At 42.5% G+C, this 22,230-nt stretch overlaps 1 protein-coding gene across 3 annotated transcripts in view; it reads right to left on the reverse strand.

Annotated features, from left to right (window-relative positions):
* LOC144597801 (ADAMTS-like protein 2) overlaps window positions 1-22,230 on the reverse strand; it is a 94,126-nt gene that overhangs the window by 18,390 nt on the left and 53,506 nt on the right. For all 3 annotated transcript variants that reach the window (XM_078407401.1, XM_078407400.1, XM_078407402.1), the window contains exons 7-11: window positions 21,656-21,779; window positions 20,864-20,944; window positions 20,586-20,761; window positions 8,739-8,916; window positions 5,673-6,123 (exon numbers count right to left, since the gene is read on the reverse strand). In XM_078407401.1, coding sequence (XP_078263527.1) covers window positions 5,673-6,123; window positions 8,739-8,916; window positions 20,586-20,761; window positions 20,864-20,944; window positions 21,656-21,779 — 1,010 coding nt within the window. The remainder of the gene's footprint in view (window positions 1-5,672; window positions 6,124-8,738; window positions 8,917-20,585; window positions 20,762-20,863; window positions 20,945-21,655; window positions 21,780-22,230) is intronic.

Genomic DNA, 22,230 nt, shown 5'->3' on the forward strand with positions numbered 1-22,230 from the left:
AGTTCTTTGTTTCTACAACCCACTGGAGAAACTCAGTGGGTCAGTCAGCATATGTGGAGGAAATTGGACACACGATATTTCAGATCTAACCCCTTCCTTGGGATTGAAAGATTGGCTGGGAAGTTGCCAGTATAAAGATGGGAGGGGATGGGGCCAGAAGTGGTGCGCAATGGGTGAGGGAGAGTGATCTGTGGGGCATGAGTGGGGCGGAAGAGTAATTTGTGGGCAGTGAGAGGGGCGGAAGCATGATCAGTGGGGAGAGAGACAGGAGGAAGAGTGAAGTCACTCCTGGGAAAGTGAGTGGGCAGAAGAGTAACCACTAAACGAGCGAGATGGGACTATTGCCATTGAGACAAAGTTTTGCTTTTCTTCAAAGAGCCTAGCAATAAACCTCATGAGCTGCTAGCAACAAGGTCAAACTGCACAGAGGGATGAGGGTCACTTCTAATTTCCTTTGTACATATCAGCCTGCGAAATGTGCTGGGATCAAAGAAACCACATGAAAGAATAGGTTCTTCTAAAGACTGCAGTAACAAGCTGACCTCGCTGGTTGTGTTTTGTTAACTTATTTTGCTTCAGATTTAGACTGATAAATGACCTAAAGATTTTTAACGTTCTACTTAAAAGAAGAATAAGTGAGCGTTTTTCTGAGTGTTCAATTGTGAACAATTTCAATGTTAGTTTTGAAAAGGAAGAACTTAATACAGTCTGGAGTTTGGCAAGACCAACTTTATTCTCCTGAATCAGAGACTGACAACGACAGACTGGTTATTGAGCAAAACCATAAACGAACTGTGAGCGGTGTTCAAAAAGGAATTTAGCTCAACAAAATGTACCAGCATTGACTAAAAAGCAGGAGTTCTTTTTTTAACCGACTAAACAGCTGCTGTCAAAGGAGATAAGGGATAACATGAAGATAAAGGATAGAATGTATTAATGTATTTTTTAAAAGTGCAGATCAAGGGCTTAGAGATATGAAGAACAGAAACATTCCCTGTGAGGAATACAAAAGAGAATTCCGAGGAACATCTCGAATGACACAGTAAACCTTGATTTCACATCATTGCCAAAAAATGCACCACAAAAAAAAGCTAAATTGTCACTCATTTCACTCCAGCTATCGGGAGTCTACAAATCATGGCCTCCTGGTTCAGGAACTGCTTTTTCCCCAATAACAATCAGGCTATTGAACACCACAAACCTTATGTGCCAGAATAAAAACTAAAAATATAAAAACTAAAATCAAAACTAAAACTAATAAATAGGCAGATGATGAAAAATTGGTAGCGTTCTCTAAGTCGAAGCATAAAATTATAGAATGATGTTTATAAACTGTGCCACATCATTTGCAGCACCATGGACATCAATCATCAAAGTCAAGATCAATCCCAACATCTACTGACATAATAATAAATTATGAATACTGGACCTCCAAAGACATATGGGTCATATTTGCTGATCACTTAAATGTAGATGTTAGATCCCAAATATAATTAAAGAGCTTGTGAGGGGGGGAGTTTGTTATACACTTGCAAAACTGCAGGTACTGTTGTAGCATTTAAGAAACACTTAGACAGGTACAGGCGCTCCTCAACTTACAATGGAGTTATGTTCCGATAAACCCAACGCAAACCAAAAATATCGTACATCGAAATGCATTTAATACACCTGATCACATGGCCAGAAGCAAGCTACGGGTCACTGCCATTGCCCAGCGTGGGCACCATTGTAAAGTCAAAATATCGTAAGTCGAAGCATCGTTAGTCGGGGAGCATCTGTATATGGATAGGATAGATTTAGAGGGATACGTGCCAAACACAGGCAGGTGGAAATAGTGTACTTGGGACGTGTTGGTCGGTGTGGGCAAGTTAGACCAAAGTGTCTGTTACCATGCTGTATGGCTCTATGATAGCCCTGCTTTCTCCACACCAAGAATACAATGCACAGTCCGGGGGCATAGCTCAGAGGGGTGATACTGATTGAGAATGTGTGTGGTGCAGTTTCACCAGATAGGATCTGATTCATATTTATTTTTTCATATTTCAGATACAGCGCGGAAACAGGCCTTTTCGGCCCACCAAGTACGCACCGCCCAGTGATCCCCGCACACTAACACTATCCTACACACACTAGGGACAATTTTTACATTTACCCAGTCAATTAACCTACATTCAAAAGATTAAATTACACAAGCAGATTAAATAGTCTTGTATTCCGTGAAATTTGGAGGAGCAAGAGATTACATCATTGGTTTCTTTAAGATTTTAAAGCAAATTGCTACGTATCTCAAGAGAAATTGATGTTTATTGGCCAAAATATTAACTGTTGTATTTTCTCTCTCTAACAATGCTGCCTGAGTGATTCCAGCATTTTCTATTTTTCTTATTAATGGAGACTTCCAGAATTTTCTATTTTTCTTATTACCAAATAGTGCCTGATGCACTGTGGTTGCACTAATATTGCAATAATTTGCAATAATATTGGTGTTATTAATTTTTAGAACATTTGTTTATTATAAATTACCTACCAAGAATTTCATTGTGTCGTCATCGGTACATATGACAATTAAAGACTCTTCATTCTTGGTTGTTAAGCACTGGGCACAATAGTAGGTTTGTTAAACATGATATAAAAATGCAAGTTTCCCGCACTCCGTCTAGCTGCTCAATTGCTGCCCCAGAAAATCAATTTGTACATCAATCTTCACCAGTTGTAGTTAACAAACTATGTTCTTGCTGACCCAGAGGGACGGAAATTGAAATGCTACATCTGTGTCCAATCTTCTTCTCACAATGTTCAATCCTGCCACTCATCAAATATTCATCACATTGAGAGGTTTTGCCGAGGAAAAAAATTCCAATCTCCAGTTTCACTAACTTCACTTGTCTTTCCAAATTGGAGCTCATGTCATTGTTGCTCTGTGATTAAATAGCTGGTTCCTACCACAATACCATGCCCTTTAGCAGCTTACACACAACATCCATCTTAATTTAAGACTTAACAAAAGGAAAATTACAACAAAATCGCTATGGGAGAATGAAGGAGAACACAAAGACTGGTCTGAACTCCCATACCCCCTTATTTTACATCTGAGGCTCCAATTTCCCACCACCAGCATGTCTGGTCAACCACCACACCACCTGTCCCACCACACCACCTGTCCCACCACACCACCTGTCCCACCACCTCTGAAACCCCAACCACCCGGGCTGGCTCTGTCAGCACTGACCACTTGACATGGCATCTGTAGAAGATGTTCTGTTTCCCTTTATAATTTGTCCAAGAAAAATTGTGACACATATCAGTCGGCCCAAGGATTGATATTCATACAACGTAACATCAAGTCTATGCTGGCTCACACAGCAATTCCATCCCTCCACTCATTTTCCCAGTTAGCTTTAGACTTTAGAGATACACCGTGGAAACAGGCCCCTCGACCCACCGAGTCTGCACTGACCAGCAATCACCTCATATGCTAGCACTATCCTGTACACTAGGGACAATTTTTACAATTTTACCAACAAAAAAAAGGTATGATTTTACCTAAGTTAATTAACCTACAAGCTTTCTCCGTCTTTGGAGTGTGGGAGGAGCCCCCAGAGAAAACCAATGCGGTCACAGAGGGAACGTACTAATTCCATACAGACAGCACCCCTAGTCAAGATCGAACACGGGTCTCTGATGCTGTAAGGCAGCAACTCTACCATTGTGCCACTGTGTCACCCCTATTCTCACAGTGTCTCTATCGGCTCTTTCCCTCCACCCCTCCCTGATTCTATTATCCACTTACACTAGGGGCAAGTTATAGTTCCCAATTAACTTATAAACCTGCCTGTACTTGGGATGAAGGAGGAAACTGGAGCTTCTGGGAGGAAACCTACGCGGTCACAGAGAGAACAAGCAAACTCCACACTCAGCACTGGAGGTCAAAAATAAACTTGTGCCACTGGACCAGCAACTCCATCAGCTGTACCACTGTGCTGCCCATGGATCAAGGATTGATTATTGCAATGGATTCACAGTCGACGAAGCTCTACAAAGTGACCATATTTAACCTATCAGAGCATTAAACAATATCTCGGCTATGGGTGTCACTTTCATTTTAGGTCACTTAGAAACATAAAAACATAGAAAATAGGTGCAGGAGGAAGCCATTCGGCCCTTCGAGCCAGCACCCCCATTCATTGTGATCATGGCTGATCATCCACATTTATTTCTTTTAAAAACATGAGAAACTGAGAATTTGAGGATGTTTGGGAAGAGTGAAGTGGCTGTAGCCGCTCATGGGATTAAACCTTCGAAGATATATTGGACCAGAGGTGGTAGCCCTTTAACCACATTATAGAAACATGGTAAGTGATCCATCCACACTATGTTGTTTAATAAATCGCCAGGCAGCCACCAAGTTGAGTTTGGGAAGGTGGGGCTCCATAGATAATGGACAACCTTCCACATCAATGCTTCCAATTCCCTTCTACCACGCCCATGGAAAATTTGCCTCTTAAAAATTGTTATGTTCTCAAATTTAGATCTCTTTCCAAGCTGCTGGCTGACCTGACATTAAGCATGCATTTGACAATGAGTAGCTTAGTGATTTGGGCAAGATTGATTCGGATTACAATGTTACAACATCCGGGAAGAATGTGCAACTAAATCAGTAATGGCCAATGTAAAGATTACCTCTTTAACGCATGAGTGATGTATGCTATCATCTGTCACTCAGCTATGTATTTCTACCTTGGATTTGGAAATTGGATTCTGCTGCAAATTACTAATATTTATCTGACAAGCTGTGTGCTTAGAAACAAACACCTTCTCCATTTCAGACACTCACTGTCACCACAATAGCTACAGGTTAATGTTCCAATAGAGGTCCAACGATCCATCGTCACGATGAGACCATAAGCCAGAGGAGTAGAATTAGTCCATTTGGCCCTTCATGTCTGCTCTGCCATTTGATCAGAGCTGATCTATTATTGTGCCGGTCTATCCAGCAGCAGAAATCATCAAGTTTTTTAATGTCATAGAGTAAAACATGAGAAAATAGGACTAGCTTAGATGGACACCTGGTTGACAAGGACGAGTTGGGCCGAAGGACTTATTTCTGAAACGGGTTTGGCCCGACCCATCCATGCCGACCAAGTGCCCATCTAAGCTAATCTCATTTTACCCCTCTAAAACCTTCTTATCCATGTTTCTGTCCAAATGTCTTTTAAACGTTGTTGGAGTACCTGCTTCAACCTTTGGAAGTTGGGGCTGAGAAATTCCTGTTAATCATTTCAGATGCTGCCCAGACAAAATTCACGCACCAAATACTGCTCCCCAAAGCAAACTTGCCAAATTTTGTCCCTAAGCATGTTCATACCAGCCTCTCAAAAGCTATGCTCATCAATTGATCCACTGATTTTTCTAAAAATTTAAAATATTTTTCAATTATTATTATTATTATTTGGCCCACTGAAGAGATCAAAATCATATCTCAATTATTAAGGTAGAACAGAGAACACCAGTCTATATCTACATTTCTGCTGTTTTCTACAAATATGCCCTTGCAGTGAGGAGGAATAAGCACAACATTTTCTGCATTCTGTACATAGTCCAATGGTTGCTTTGCAGCTGTTACACAAAAGTGGCCTGTCTGACTCAAGAAAGAAATGGACGTTGCCTCTTACCTTTCAGTGTCCGGTGACTGCACTTGTTCAGTTCTGTGGTTATTCACAAAGTTCAAAAGGTGAAACGAGGTGGAGTTGGACAGTGGGTAAAGTGAATCAGTTAACAGGCTGTAGCTAAACCTTTCCCCTGCTCCAGTGTTAATGCCGGGTTCTGAACCCGTATGAAGTTGTTCAAGAATGCGCTCCTGCTTTGGCTCCTCCAGTTGTTGGCTGCCGAGTCCCGTTTTGGAGTAGCTGGTGAAGTTCTCAGTCCTGAGTCTGGCCGACAGGTTGGCCTGCATCTCCGTACACAGGACAGGCAGGGCAGCGTTCAGAGAGCTGTTCCTGCACATCGCCCGCAGACTGCTCTGCTGGGAAGTGCTTCTAAAGTTACTGTGGAAGTGGGGGTGGTGCAAAGTGCTGGTTGCATTCCAAGGCGTCGGGCTTAGGCTGATCATGTTGGACTGTAGCGCTGAAGAACAAACATGGGGTTACATTTATTTTCCTTACGTGATTGGTTATCCAAATGCCTGTACTCTTGTGCAATTCAGACCAATATAACAAATATAGCAACATAGCCTCTAAGACCAGTCCCACCATTATTTTACAGTGTAGCTAATCTTAATTCATATGCTTGGTTTGGTAAACCTTGGTGATGATAATTCTATTTAATTACAGCATCAGAGACAGACCATTTGTAAATCAGGCTCACCACTCTGAATTTTTTTTTAAGAGGGTGGGTGGGGGGGGGGTTGAAAGACAAAGATTTCTTACTGTAACTTTCCCATCTCTCTTAAAAGGCACTCATCTCTCACTTCCACAAGGAGATGAAGGATACAACAGACGGACAACCCACCATTCCATAACACCAAGCATTGGAGCACTTGTTGACATGGTGTACTTGTTGGGAGAAACTTATAAAGATGTGGAACTTTATGCGCAATTCAACTGTGCAAAACTTATTGCAGACAATCAGACTCTTTTTACTCAGTCTTTACTGGACTATCTTACACTAAACGTTATTCCCTTTATCCTGTATCCATTCAAAATGGACGGCTCAATTGTAATCATGTACAGTCTTTTCGCTGACTGGATAGCAGGCAACACAAGCTTTTCACTGTACCTCAGTACACTTGATAATAAACTAAACTAAACTAACTGCTTACACTTCTGCAATAATGCAAAAATGGATATTGATCCATTTCAATCACCACCGATTTTTACCAGAAATTAAGCAATATACCATCAAAATGTAGTGCTATAATAATATATTTTTTAAAAATTTAAATGCCAATTAAGGTATTATTTAAATGATGGAAGACTGTTGATAATTTAGGGCAAGCACAGTGGTGCAGCTAGTAGGGTCTCACAGCACCAGATACTCTGGGTCGATCCTGACTTCAGACGCTGTCTGCGTGGAGTTGGCACGCTCTCCATGTGGCTGTGTGGGTTTACCAGGTGTGCTCCGGTTTTCTCCCACATAGGTAGGTTAATGGGCCACTGTAAATTGCCTCCAGTGTGTAGATGAGCAGTAGAATCTGGAGGGAGTTGATGGGATCGAGGGATCAATGCAGGATTAGTATAAATAAGTCAACGTGGGCTCAGTACCTGTTTCTGTGTTGTACAACTCTATGGGGTCTGTTGTCACGATAAACAAACATGCAGGTGAGGCAAATAATTTAGAAGGCAAAAATGGTATTGGCCTTCATTGCAAAATTGTCAAATGATAATGACACAGGGCCACATCTGCAGTGCTGTTTTGCTCTCCTTATCTAGCAAAATATTTATTGCTGTAGAGGGAGAGAAGGAAAGATTCCTGAATGGTGGTATTGTCCTATGTAGAGAAACTAGGCCATTAGAGTGGAGATCTCATTGCAATACGTATACATAAAACATAGAACAGTACAGCACAGGCCCTTCAGCCCACAACGTCTGTGCCGAACATGATGCAAAGTTAAACTAATCTCTGACTGCAGTGATCCACATCGCTCCATTCCATGCATATCCCATATATACCTATCTAAAAGCCTCTTAAACATCCCGATCCTATCTACCTTCAATACCACCCCAGGAAGTGCATTGTGGGGACCCACCACTCTGTGTAAAAAACTTGACCTGCACTCTCCTTTAAAGTTTGCCCTTAAACCTTAAAGCATGCTCTCTAGTCTTATTTTGTTTCTGTAATTTCTGACAGGATGGAATGTGAGGAAGATGCTTACCCTGGCTGAGGGGATATCAACAACCAGGGTTACAATCCCACGGTGTAGGAAATTTAAGACTGAAATGAGGAAACATTTCTTCACTCATAAGTTGATGAAACCGCAGAAGTCTCTAGCACAGAAGGTCAAGTCACTGAATATATTTAGTCAGATTCATGTGGCACTGAAACCAGACCCTTCGGCCCATTATGTCCATGCTGGCCATCGAGCACCCATCTATACTTATTTCATTTACCAACACTCAGCTTATTTTCTTCAATGCCTTGCTTAGCTCAATATTTAGTTTAGTTTAGTTTAGTTTAGTTTGAGATGCAGCATGGAAACAGACCTTTTGAGCCATTGAGTCCACGCTGAATCGTTCATACTAGTTCTATGTAAAACGTGTATCAGAATGTCAGGCAAACTGATTCACTGTTTGACTCAATGAGAGTGATTCTACTGTGTTCCAGCACTGAGTCAGAACTGAAGCTCGTCTTATTTAGTTTAGTCTAGTTTAGAGATACAGCATGGTTATAGACCCTTCAACCACCAAGTCCACACTGACCAGCGATCACCCATCCGCACGAGTTCTATGTTATCCCACTTCTTCATCCACTCTCTATCAGGGCCAATTTACAGAGGCCAAAAACCTACATATCTTTGGGGTGTGGGAGGAAATCAGAGCACCCAGAGAAAACCCACACGGTCACAGGGGACAACGTGCAAACTCCACACAGAATGCACCATAGGCCAGGATCGAACCAGGACCTCTGGCGTTGCGAGGCAGCAGCTCTATCAGCTGCACCACTGTGCCGTCTATTGTGAACTTCTATCCATTTGGCCTAATTGAAGCTGGTGTAAACAATAACATTGGGAAGCAATGTCTCACCATTAGGACCTGAGTGGAGCTTGGCTCGATGCCAGCTGTTGTCATTGTCTTCATACTTGGATTCGGGGACATTGAGGTAGAAGGGACTTTGAACAGGCGGTGCAGACTTCAGGATGGGTGGCCGCGGGATCGTGTACTCGTACGTCACGTGAGGCATCTTCCCGTTGAGGTTGTAATACTGGTATAGCACAAAGAGAAGGAATTGTAACCAGACAGTAACAGAACCACCATGGAATAACTTTACACTGTTATGAGACCACTGATGCAGAACTAAAGCCAAGCAGATGAGCGGAGATGCAGTGACTTTTAGGATCAAGAAGACTATAAAAAGTTGGAGAGTGAAAAAGGAAAATTGAAAGGTTGTTAGTTGATCATTCACTTGAGTTTAGTTTAGGTTAGGGATACAACATGGAAACAGGCCCTTTGGTCCACTAGGTCCATGCCAACCAGCAATCACCTGTACACTAGTTCTATCCTACGCACTAGGGACAATTTACAGAAGCTAATTAACGCACAAAGTCTGCAGGTCTTTGGAATGTGGGAGTAAACCGGAGCATTCTGAAACCGGAGAAACCCCACGCGGTCACAGGGAGAACGTACAAACCCTGTACAGACAGCACCCGTAGTCAGGATTGAACCCAGGTCACTGGCACTATAAGGCAGCAACTCTACCGCTGCACCACTGTGACACCCTTAAGTTTTTTAAAAGTCCATGGGCATTAGGAGGGAGAGCAGATGAAGAATGGTTCAAGTATTTTGTGATATTCAAGGGACTCACCCACAATGAGTGAAGTATGATTGTGCCCATGTTTTAATGAACTCGATGCAAAAAAAGAATTCCACTGAATCTGGGTACACGTGACAATAAAACACCATTCATCTATTGTGAAGAGTATACTGTGTAACACATTTCAGAAACAGAGAAGAAACAAATGAGGAAACATCAATATTATAGGACACTTATGCTACTGGGAAAGGAGAGAATCAAAAGTAAGATCGTGATAGAGATGTGGGTGGCAAACAGATTAACGATCAATCAAGTCATTTCTTGTTACATGTCCTTAAGGAGCAAGCAAAGGTATTAAAGAACCTATCCCTCAACAAACAAAAACATTTTGCCCTTCTTTGCCCTTCTGTTAAACAGATATATGAATATTCTGCTCGCTTGCAACAACCTTGGGGCCATTTGGAGAAATGGTCCTCCAGTACAAGATTCATTTCTTTGAGTCAATTGCAGCTGAGTATTTGCAATGGGTGAGGTTGCAGATTCACATCCCATCACATGCGGCTGAGCAGGGTATCTAGGCTGAACTGCTAGTTCATACTGGGGGGAATTCCACCTGTGATGTCGAACTTCGCATCCCTTGGCATCTTTGCCATCTGTGAACCTATCTGCAAAATATCAAACTTATTGGATGTGCCAGCCACAACCCATTGAGAAAAACATCAGACTTTATGAATATGCTGGGTGTGGATAGAGGGCATCGAGAACTTCTCCTTAGTTAGTCCTCCTAACCTCCCTCACAAAGTCATCTGGTCATGGTAACATTGCTGTTTGGAGATACAAAGAACGACAGATGGCGGTTAACAAAACAAGACACAAAGTGTTAACAAAACAAGACACAACGAGTTACTCCATCTCTATGTCTTATTCTGTTGTTTGTAGAACCTTATGCTGCACACAATTAGCCTGCCTACATAGGCTTCATTACAACAGTAACTATTACACTCACTGTTATAATGATATGAAGGAAGTGCAGGTGCTTGTTTACACCAAAGATAGACACAAAAAGCTGGAGTAGCTCAGCAGACCAAAACAAGTTTAGCAGCAATACATAGCTTGTATGACCTTGTTCCACTTTTAGAGCACTAGTAATACCTTTTTTATTGAGCACTAAATGAATCATTTTAATACAAGCTGAAACCACAAAATGTGCACCTTGTTAATTCCACAATTATTTCTATGGCACAACATGGTACAGAAGGAGTTTATTTGGCCCATCATAACTGTGCTGACTCACTTAAGGAACTATCTGAATGATTCCAGTTACGTTTTCTCTCCCCATATCCCTTCAAATATTTTGTTATCTTCCCTTCTCAGAGTAATTATTGAATCAGTTTCTACTACTACTTCAGGCAGTTAATTCTGGGTCACATCCCACTTTGTAAAATAATTCCTCCTTATCTCTCCAATGGTTCTATTCCTGATCATCTCAAACCTCTGCCCTCTGGCTCAACTAACTACCCTGTCAATAAAAAATGCTTCTCCTCACTTAATGCAGGTACATAGTTCCTTGAAAGTAGCATCACAGATAAATAGAGTGGTCAAGAAGGCTTTTGGCACATGAACTTTCATGCATCAAAGTATTGAGTATAGAAGTTGGGAAGTCATGTTACAGTTGTGTAAGACATTAGAGAGGCCACATTTAGAAACATAGAAAAATAGGTGCAGGAGTAGGCCATTCGGCCCTTCGAGTCAGCACTGCCATTCAATATGATCATGGCTGATCATCTATAATCAGTACCCCGTTCCTGCTTTTTCCCCATATCCCTTGATTCCTTTAGCCCTGAGAGCTAAATTTAACACTCTCTTGAAAACATCCAGTGAATTGGCCCCCACTGCCTTCTGTGGCAGAGAATTCCACAGATTCACAACTCTCTGGGTGAAAAAGTTTTTCTTCATCTCAGTCCTAAATGGCCCACCGCTTATTCATAAACTGTGACTCCTGGTTCTGGACTCCCCCAACACTGCAAACATTTTTCCTGCATCTAGCCTGTCCAATCCCTTAAGAATTTTATATGTTTCTATAAGATCCTCTTTCATCCTTCTAAACTCCAGTGAATACAAGCCCAGTCGACCCATTCTTTCATCATATGTCAGTCCCGCCATCCCGGGAATTAACCTGGTGAACCTACACTGCACTCCCTCAATAGCAAGAATGTCCTTCCTCAAATTAGGAGACCAAAATTGCACACAATACTCCAGGTGCGGTCTCATCAGGGCCCTGTACAAACTCAGTAGGACCTCCTTCCTCCCAAACTCAAATCCTCTCGCAATGAAGGCCAACATGCCATTAGCTTTCTTCACTGCCTGCTGTACCTGCATGCTTACTTTTAGTGACTGATGTACAAGCACACCCAGGTCTCGTTGCACCTCCCCTTTTCCTGATCTGACACCATTCAGATAATAATCTGCCTTCCTGATCTTGCCACCAAAGTGGATAACCTCACATTTATCCACATTATACTGCATCTACCATGCATCTGCCCGCTCACCCAACCTATCCAAGTCACTTTGCAGCCTCTTAGCATCCTCCTCACAGCTCACACTACCACCCAGCTTTGTGCCATCCGCAAACTTGGAGATGTCACATTTAATTACCTCGTCTAAATCGTTAATACATATTGTAAATAACTGGGGTCCCAGCACTGAGCCTTGCGGCACCCCACGAGTCACTGCCTGCCATTCCGAAAAGGATCTGTTAATTCCTACTCTTTGCTTCCTTTCTGCCAACCAGTTCTCTATCCATATAAATACCCTACCCCCAATACCATGTGCTCTAATTTTACACGCTAATCTCTTGTGTGGGACCTTGTCAAAGGGTTTTTGAAAGTCGAGATACACCACATCCACTAGCTCTCCCTTATCCATTCTACTTGTTACACCCTCAAAACATTCCAGAAGATTAGTCAAGCATGATTTCCCCTTCATAAATCCATGCTGACTTTGACCGATCCCGTCACTGCTTTCCAAATGCGCTGCTATAACATCTTTAATAAACGACTGAAGCATCTTCCCCACTACTGACGTAAGGCTAACTGGTCTATAATTCCCTGTTTCCTCTCTCTCCTTTCCTAAAATGTGGGTTTACATTAGCTACCCTCCAGTCCACAGGAACTGATCCAGAATCGAGAGAACATTGGAAAATGATCACCAATGCATCCACAATTTCACGGGCCACCTCCTTGAGTACTCTGGGATGCAGACCATCTGGCCCTGGGGATTTATCTGTCTTCGGTCCCAACAGTTTACCTAACACAATTTCCTGACTAATGTAGATTCCTTTCAGTTCCTCCCTCCCACTAGATCCCCAATCCCCTAGTATTTCTGGGAGATTGTTTGTGTCTTCCTTAGTGAAGACAGAACCAAAGTACGTGTTTAACTGTTCTGTCGTTTCCTTGTTTCCCATTATAAATTCACCTGTCTCTGACTGTAAGGGACCTACATTTGTCCTCACTTAGAGTAAGTGAATACTCTAGTTTAGAGTATTATTTTCAATTTTGATCACCATGTTATAGAAAATATGTTGTCAAGCTGGAAAGGCTACAGAAAAGATTTACGAGGATGCTGTAGGACTCGAGAGCCTGAGCTGATGAGAGAGGTTGAGCAGGCTAGGATTCCTTGTAGTGCATGAGGATGAGGGGTGATCTTATCATATCGTGCAAAATCATGAGAGGAATAGATCGGGTAACTGCACAGTCTTTTCCCAGAGTAGGGGAATCGACAACCAAAGAACATAGGTTTACGGTGAGTGGCGAAAAATTTAATAGGAACCTGAGGAGTAACTTTTTTGTACAAAGGGTGGTGGGTATTTGGAACAAGCTGCCGGAGGAGGTAATTGAGGCTGGTAATATCATAACCTTTAAGAGACATTTGGACAGGTAATGGATAGGATAGGTTAGAGGGCTGTGGGCCAAGCACCAACAGGTGGGACTAATGTAGATGGAACATGTTGGTCAGCATGGGCAATCTGGGCCAAGGGACTGTTTCTACGATGTATGACACTATGACTCTACTTTATATGAAAATATGATATATTTTACCCCTCTATAAACTGCTTTGAACCTCCTCTGCACTAAGGAGAAAAAAATCCAACTACTGCTTTTTCTCAAACCACTGAACCCCCTCACCTAAATTCCAATACATTTTCCGCGTTGCCTCTCCACGATCAGAATCCTCCTAAGCAGTGACAATTAGAATTAGATGCAATACTTGATCCAAGGTCTAAACTAAGATTTATAAAAAGGTATAGCTAACTTTCTTGTTTTTGCACAACATGCCATTGATTTATAAATCCAAACATGCTTCTTGGCATTTTGCATTTTAGTTTTAGTTTTTTAGAGATTTAGTGTGGGAAAAGGCCCTTCGGCCCACCAAAACCACACTGACCAGCGACCTCCGTACACAAGCACTATCCTACACACTAGGGACAATTTACAATTTCTTCTAAAGCCAATTAACCTAAAGCCTGCAAGCCTTTGGAGTGTGGGAGGAAACCGGAGCATCTGGGGAAAATCCACGCAGTCACAGGAGAACGTACAAACTCCGTACAGACAGCACCCATGGTTAGACAGCACCCAGGTCTCTGGCGCTGTAAGGCAGCAACTCTACCGCTGCGCCACTATGCCACCTTCTACTATTAGGTATGAAATCTTCCGTAAAATAAGTAAATAAGCAAAACAAACCCTTTCAACATCTCGTGTACGAAGGAACTGCAGATGCTGGTTTAAACCGTAGACACAAAATGTTGGAGTAACTCAGCGGGACAGGCAGCATCTCTGGAGAGAAGGAATGGGTGACGTTTCAGGTAGAGACCCTTCTTCAGATCACTCTGAGTTACTCCCGCTGAGTTACTCCAGCTTTTTGTGTCTATCTCCTTTCAACATCTCAACAAATCTACATATATTTCGTCTGATGCGAAATTTACAGCTAATTTCATTTGGTGCAAAAGGTTGCCACTTTACAAGTTATTTGGAAAATTGATTTTATGATTTTAATTCACAAAACCAAAGTCAATGGACTAATATATTAAACCCAGAAATGAAAGACATGTAATAATCACAAATTTACACATTCAAAATCCTCAATATATACCTTAAATTTTATTGCCAAAACAGATGTGGCTCCCCTCCTGTCAAATGAACTGCTCCTCAGGGCTTCTGACCTATAACATCATAAGATGAAGAGATTGTTGTCAGAAGCACAATTGAAGAGTTAATGTTGGATTCACATTGCATGTTAGCTCTTCAGTGGCAAAGGCAACATTCAAAACTTTCCACGCTGCATTTGAAATATCGCAGCCGGTTTTAGAGGGGGGTGGACCTACACAAGGAGCTCTTTCCGTGACAAGTTTTTGTCTGTCCATATTTTAACAAATTGAAGAGTCAAATCTCTAAATAAAGAGCCAATGCAGTCCATACGGTGGAAACCCACAGAGCGACTAGGATACTCTAAGGTACCTGACTGGAGTGACCAATTTTGTTTTAAACAGCAGGCTGTCGTTAGCTGCATCTCAGAGGAGATCAGGACAATGAATCCAAATAAGGATTTCTCAAGGCAAATGGGAGAGAGCAGCCATGTGATGGAAAGCATGTATCAATAGCATGTCACTGTCCTGTGTTTGTTCCTCTTTAACCTGGTTAACTAGGTGGCTCTCTCACTTTCTGCCACGTTCCTCTCAAATGGTCTCTTCAGCTTTTGACGCCATGGATCAACAACCCAGTACAGCAGTTCATTTGACAGGAGGGGGGGAAGGGGAGAAAGCAACATGAATTTGGCAGCAACATTTATAATGTGTAAATTCAGCAGTCTGAGCTCAATGAATGTTTGGAACTCATTTATTGGAAAATAATTCTGAAGAACGGTATTAGTTGGGGAATCATTTGGCACCAGGTGAGATCTAGTGCTGACATTCCTTCATAATGTTTGCAAAAGTAATGCAAAGTTTTGAATGTTCCATTTTGCCTAGAATCCACTGTTAATAATGGACAGGTCACAGCCTTGTCTCCTTTGTATTTCACCGTACAGTAAAGTGCACAGATTCCTAATTCACTAATCATGTACCTGAAGGAAAAAACATAGCTGTTATGGAAAGCGTGAAAGCTGCATGTTTTCAATATTCCTTGATGACCTAAAGACAGCACTTTAGAACTTAACAATCACTTCTCCAGTGGATTCACTGTTGTAACACAGGCAAACAGAACATCAATTTAAACATAGCAAGGCCTCATAAATGACAAAGAAGCAAATCTCGAGTTAGTTTGGTTACCTCATAAATGTTGGCCATGAGATTGGAAGACAACCTTGCTGTTCGTTGATTGTGTCACATGGTTTATTATAACCCAAACAGGAAGATAAATGTTTTTTTTGGGTTAATCCTCATCTATAAGATGCTCCTTTCCAAAGATGCATAACTCCCTCAGTATCTGTAAAGTATATCTAACCACAGCAGGGAGCAGGAGTTGAACCTGAAACTTTCTGGTTCAGTGCTGAGAGTGTTATAAAACTGGCATTCTGCATGGTGAAACAGTCAGTGGCTCAGGGCGGGATTGGCAAAACTCTAAGGATGACCCCAGGGACATCAAGAATTACAGCCTAACTTGAGTTTACTGGCTGTGCAGGCATAAAAGAAAATTACTCCTTTAAATTTTAATGTTATAAATTTCAAAAATGTTAGATGCCAGGAAAATGGCCGGCTCAATTGAGGTCAAAAACATCCAACCTTAGGCAGGAGTCTATTTGCTTTCCAATTAGTGTGGGAAGCTGGTTCACCCTGGGCATGGACAACACTGGGCAACCAATGGCAGGAGTGAGGAGGCAGAAGGTCCTGTGATGGCACTTCCCAAATTCCAGACTTACAACCACAAGCCCACAGGGATATTCCTTGGCATCATCTTCCATTCTTTAGCTAAGAAAGGTTAGCAGAATGAAACTCAAGGATCAGTGGAAAGTTGGTATTTCTATCCTAAAGGATCACTATACCTCTAGATTCAGGGACAGTTTCATCTCAGCTGGTATCAGGCAACTGAACGGTCCTTTCGTCAGCTGGAGAGTGGTCCTACTGGAGACCTTTGAACTATCTTTAATCAGACTTCATCTTGCACTAAACATTGTGCCCTTTATCCTTTATCTGTACACAGCTTGATTGTAATCGTGTAGTCTGTTCTTTGACTGGATAGCATGCAAACAAAAGCCTTTCATTGTACACATGACAATAATAAATTAAACTCTTTGATTAGTTGCTTGAATTAGTTGATCAATGTGATTTTGATTGCCATTGCAAACGGCAGTTTCCTGCAGATGAATTGGAATTAACAAATTCCTCAGAGAGTTGAGGAGGTGATGGAGTTTTAATCCCGCATTTTTCGCCAGCCAGTATTATCCCATCAACCATGGTCTTAAGATAATGCAATATCCCAAATACTTCAACTCCTGGAATGCTGAAATCTGCTATCATCTGCAAATGTTTTAGGTTGACAGAGAAGATAACTGTAGCTTGGAGTCAGATAACCTGGCAATCCCTGTGTCATATAGATAAGCAGCTGACTACCTGTGAGGATGTGGTCAGTAATTTAAGATGTCTTTAGTTTGAAAAACAACCTTTCTTCAAACCTACAAACTTTGAACTACATCGATTTCAAGAGAAATGGCTTCCAGTGACTCTGAAATGTCAGTGAGTAGTTGGAGAAACAAGGAACTGGTTTACAAAAAAATACACAAAGTGCTGGAGTAACTCAACGGGTTCGGCAGCATCTCTAGAAAACATGGATAGGTGATGTTTCAGGTAGAGACCCTTCTTCAGACTGATTGTGGCGGGGAGTAAGAAAGTTGGAAGAATGGTGGGAACAAGACAAAGCCTGGAAAATGATATGTGGATACAGGAGGGGAGATCTTAATAGGTAGATGGTTGAACAATGGCAATAGACAATAGACAATAGACAATAGCAGGAGTAGGCCATTCAGCCCTTCGAGCCAGCACCGCCATTCAATGCGATCATGGCTGATCACTCTCAATCAGTACCCCGTTCCTGCCTTCTCCCCATACCCCCTCACTCCGCTATCCTTAAGAGCTCTATCCAGCTCTCTCTTGAAAGCATCCAACGAACTGGCCTCCACTGCCTTCTGAGGCAGAGAATTCCACACCTTCACCACTCTCTGACTGAAAAAGTTCTTCCTCATCTCCGTTCTAAATGGCCTACCCCTTATTCTTAAACTGTGGCCCCTTGTTCTGGACTCCCCCAACATTGGGAACATGTTTCCTGCCTCTAATGTGTCCAATCCCCTAATTATCTTATATGTTTCAATAAGATCCCCCCTCATCCTTCTAAATTCCCGTGTATACAAGCCCAATCGCTCCAGCCTTTCAACATACGACAGTCCCGCCATTCCGGGAATTAACCTAGTGAACCTACGCTGCACGCCCTCCATAGCAAGAATATCCTTCCTCAAATTTGGAGACCAAAACTGCACACAGTACTCCAGGTGCGGTCTCACCAGGGCCCGGTACAACTGTAGAAGGACCTCTTTGCTCCTATACTCAACTCCTCTTGTTATGAAGGCCAACATTCCATTGGCTTTCTTCACTGCCTGCTGTACCTGCATGCTTCCTTTCATTGACTGATGCACTAGGACACCCAGATCTCGTTGAACTCCCCCTCCTCCTAACTTGACACCATTCAGATAATAATCTGCCTTTCTATTCTTACTTCCAAAGTGAATAACCTCACACTGATCTACATTAAACTGCATCTGCCATGTATCTGCCCACTCACACAACCTGTCCAAGTCACCCTGCAGCCTTATTGCATCTTCCTCACAATTCACACTACCCCCCAGCTTAGTATCATCTGCAAATTTGCTAATGGTATTTTTAATCCCTTCGTCTAAGTCATTAATGTATATCGTAAATAGCTGGGGTCCCAGCACCGAACCTTGCGGTACCCCACTGGTCACTGCCTGCCATTCCGAAAGGGACCCATTTATCCTCTTTGCTTTCTGTCTGTCAACCAATTTTCTATCCATGTCAGTACCCTACCCCCAATACCATGTGCCCTAATTTTGCCCACTAATCTCCTATGTGGGACCTTGTCAAAGGCTTTCTGAAAGTCGAGGTACACCACATCCACTGACTCTCCCCTGTCAATTTTCCTAGTTACATCCTCCAAAAATTCCAGTAGATTTGTCAAGCATGATTTCCCCTTCGTAAATCCATGCTGACTCGGAATGATCCTGTTACTGCTATCCAAATGCTCAGCAATTTCGTCTTTTATAATTGACTCCAGCATCTTCCCCACCACTGATGTCAGGCTAACTGGTCTATAATTACCCGTTTTCTCTCTCCCTCCTTTCTTAAAAAGTGGGATAACATTTGCTATCCTCCAATCCACAGGAACTGATCCTGAATCTATAGAACATTGAAAAATGATCTCCAATGCTTCCACTATTTCTAGAGCCACCTCCATAAGTACCCTGGGATGCAGACCATCAGGCCCTGGGGATTTATCAGCCTTCAGTCCCATCAGTCTACCCAAAACCATTTCCTGCCTAATGTGGATTTCCTTCAGTTCCTCCATCACCCTAGGTTCTCCGGCCCCTAGAACATTTGGGAGATTGTGTGTATCTTCCTCAGTGAAGACAGATCCAAAGTAACGGTTTAACTCGTCTGCCATTTCTTTGTTCCCCATAATAAATTCCCCTGCTTCTGTCTTCAAGGGACCCACATTTGCCTTGACTATTTTTTTCCTCTTCACGTACCTAAAAAAACTTTTGCTATCCTCCTTTATATTATTGGCTAGTTTACCCTCGTACCTCATCTTTTCTCCCCATATTGCCTTTTTAGTTAACTTTTGTTGCTCTGTAAAAGAGTCCCAATCCTCTGTCTTCCCACTCTTCTTTGCTATGTTATACTTCCTCTCCTTAATTTTTATGCTGTCCCTGACTTCCCTTGTCAGCCACAGGTGTCTCTTACTCCCCTTAGAGTCTTTCCACCTCTTTGGAATAAATTGATCCTGCAACCTCTGCATTATTCCCAGGAATACCTGCCATTGCTGTTCTACCGTCTTCCCTGCTAGGGCCTCCTTCCAGTCAATTTTGGCCAGCTCCTGCCTCATGCCTCTGTAATCCCCTTTGCTATGCTATAGGAAGGGGGAGAGGGAGAGGTGAAGTGAGTAGTTGATTGGCTGCCCCATATAGGGCAACCATATTGGATTTTACTCATTTGATTGTTGACTGATGAAGTGATGGTTAGGGGGCTTACATGACTTCATAGTACTTAATTGTACAATGGATTTCTATGACAAATTACACACGTTAATAGATTTGCAAAGATATGGGAGCAAGTTTGAATGGTCTGCATGGGTGCCTGAAAGGATGGTGAAAGTTTTCAACAGCTATATAAGTACTTGAAGGGAAAAATTACATACTATTGTTAATGATTAAAGGCAAGTACGGTGGGAACAAAACAAAGCCTGGCAAAGTCTTTAAAGGAGCCAACATTGCCATGATGGGCCAAAAGATTCAGATACATCCTGCAGCATTCCCTTTTGCAAGTACCAATGCCTGTTGTGTGTTGCAAAAACAATATTGGGTGGGGTACAAATAGTTATGCGTCCTAAGGTACAGAGGATGACAGGGGGGAGGGGGGGATGAAAGGATGCTGCACATCAATGCTTGATAGCAATGCACAGCTGGAAAATATGGATTTGTTACATTGCGGTTAAATATTCAATCAAATCAGAAATATAACTACCAGTTGGAACAGAACCCCAGTAGGCATTTATATTTATAGGAGGAAAGAAAGTTTGCAAATCAAAAGATGAATTACAACAATCATTCAAGGCAGTGCTCATCTGGCCCTGACATTATAGAATGTCACCTTGTCTTCACACATAGTCTACTGACCATTCCTTTGTAATCCTCACCCTCCGCTGGTTCCAGTACCATGTATTTGTTGCCAGGACATGGAATTAAACTGTACATTCATGTGACTGGTGCTGAGAGCTCACAGGGCACAAAACGATGTGGCTGAGACCATGGCGCCTGCTCTAGACATTATCTGTGTTACGTACCATTACGTTCAGTCCCTGGTTGGTTGGTCCTTGGGCAATGATGTATTCAAAGCCATCAGACAGTGGGTTTGCAGGCCGTCTGTACTTGAACACTGTTCCCGCCACTCGGAAATTCCGAGGATTGTCAATCGCAGTGTTCCCATTAAAGAAGAAGTAGCCCCCTTCATCTGCGAGAGCTTAGGGAGGAAAAAAGGAAAGCAGTGATACATAAACTCGCGGCAACTAAAGGAGACATAGGTGGAAGGGTTAAGAAGAATGAAATGATTTAACAGAATTACCCAAGATATTTTCTGTTTTCCTCCTTTCAATTATTTGAATGTCAGAAGCACCAACTGGAATGTTTGTGATAAAGAGATAACCTGCAGAGCAAAGGAGAAATGGACGTAAAGTCTTCATCACCTCTGAATGCACCCATTAGGGATGCACTTCTGCAATTCAACCCCAACCTAATGATGGTGACCTTCGAATTTCCGAGTCTCAATTGAATGTTTTCAAGATGTAGACTAAAAACCCTGTGGGGGGTCCTTCAACAAGTGTTGCAGACAAGCTTTGTCGTGTTTTGTGTGACAGATTAGTCAATACCAGTAAACATTTGTGTTGCTTCTCAAGAATACCTTGCTCCCTTCACCTCAGAGTTGACAGCTGTGCCTCCAGTCATTTTGGATCAACATGCGGGAAATCCTTTCCTCCAAGATTCCTGCATCTTCCCTTCAATTTCTCCTTTTAACCTAGTTCTTTGACAAAGCATCTGGACACTGATCCAAACCACTCCAGTTTGTTGAGACACGACTTTTTGTTCATTTTCTAATCTGTAAATAATCCTGTGAAATTTCACGGCGTATTTTGCGATGTTCATGGCGCTACATAAATCCAAGCTATTGTTCTTGCACCTGGTGACTCAAGGCAATCCACAGCTTTCATTCAACGCTGATCTGAGATAATAACGTAGAACAAGAGGCTCCACTGGGCCGATGTTGAGATGGTCATGGAAACATCTCCTCTGAGGTCAGCTGCCCCTTTGCCCCCACTGTTAACCTGCGGCAAAACACCAGGCTTGGCTGCACTCCTACCTAAGTGTGTGATGCCTCGTCGGTAGGTGCCTGAGATCCGGAAGCAGGTGCTGCCATCACCACCGCACAGTCCACACTTATCGAGTCTTTTGGAGGAGTACAGGAGACCATCACATCCAATGGGCTGCAAAGAAAATTGTGCAGGAAGGAACTGCAGATACAGGTTTAAACCGAAGATAGACACAAAAAGCTGCAGTAACTCAGCAGGTCAGACAGCGTCTCTGGAGAAAAGGAATAGCTAACGTTTTCGGGTTGAGACCCTTCTTCAGACCCAGAAAATAGTGTCATGTTTATTGAGATGACTGGACAAGCCAACAATTTATTCGAAGGTAGACACAAAATGCTGGAGTAACTCAGTGGGTTAGGCAGCATCTCAGGAGAGAAGGAATGGGTGACATTTCGTGTCGAGACCCTTCTTCAGTCTGAAAAAGGGTCTCGACCCAAAACGTCACCCATTCCTTCTCTCATGAGATGCTGCCAAATCCGCTGAGTTACTCCAGCATTTTGTGTCTACCTTCAATTTTAACCAGCATCTGCAGTTCTTTTCCTACCAACAATTTATTCAGTACCAATCA

The sequence above is a fragment of the Rhinoraja longicauda genome, chromosome 11, assembly GCF_053455715.1.
Source record: "Rhinoraja longicauda isolate Sanriku21f chromosome 11, sRhiLon1.1, whole genome shotgun sequence".
NCBI lineage: Eukaryota > Metazoa > Chordata > Chondrichthyes > Rajiformes > Arhynchobatidae > Rhinoraja > Rhinoraja longicauda.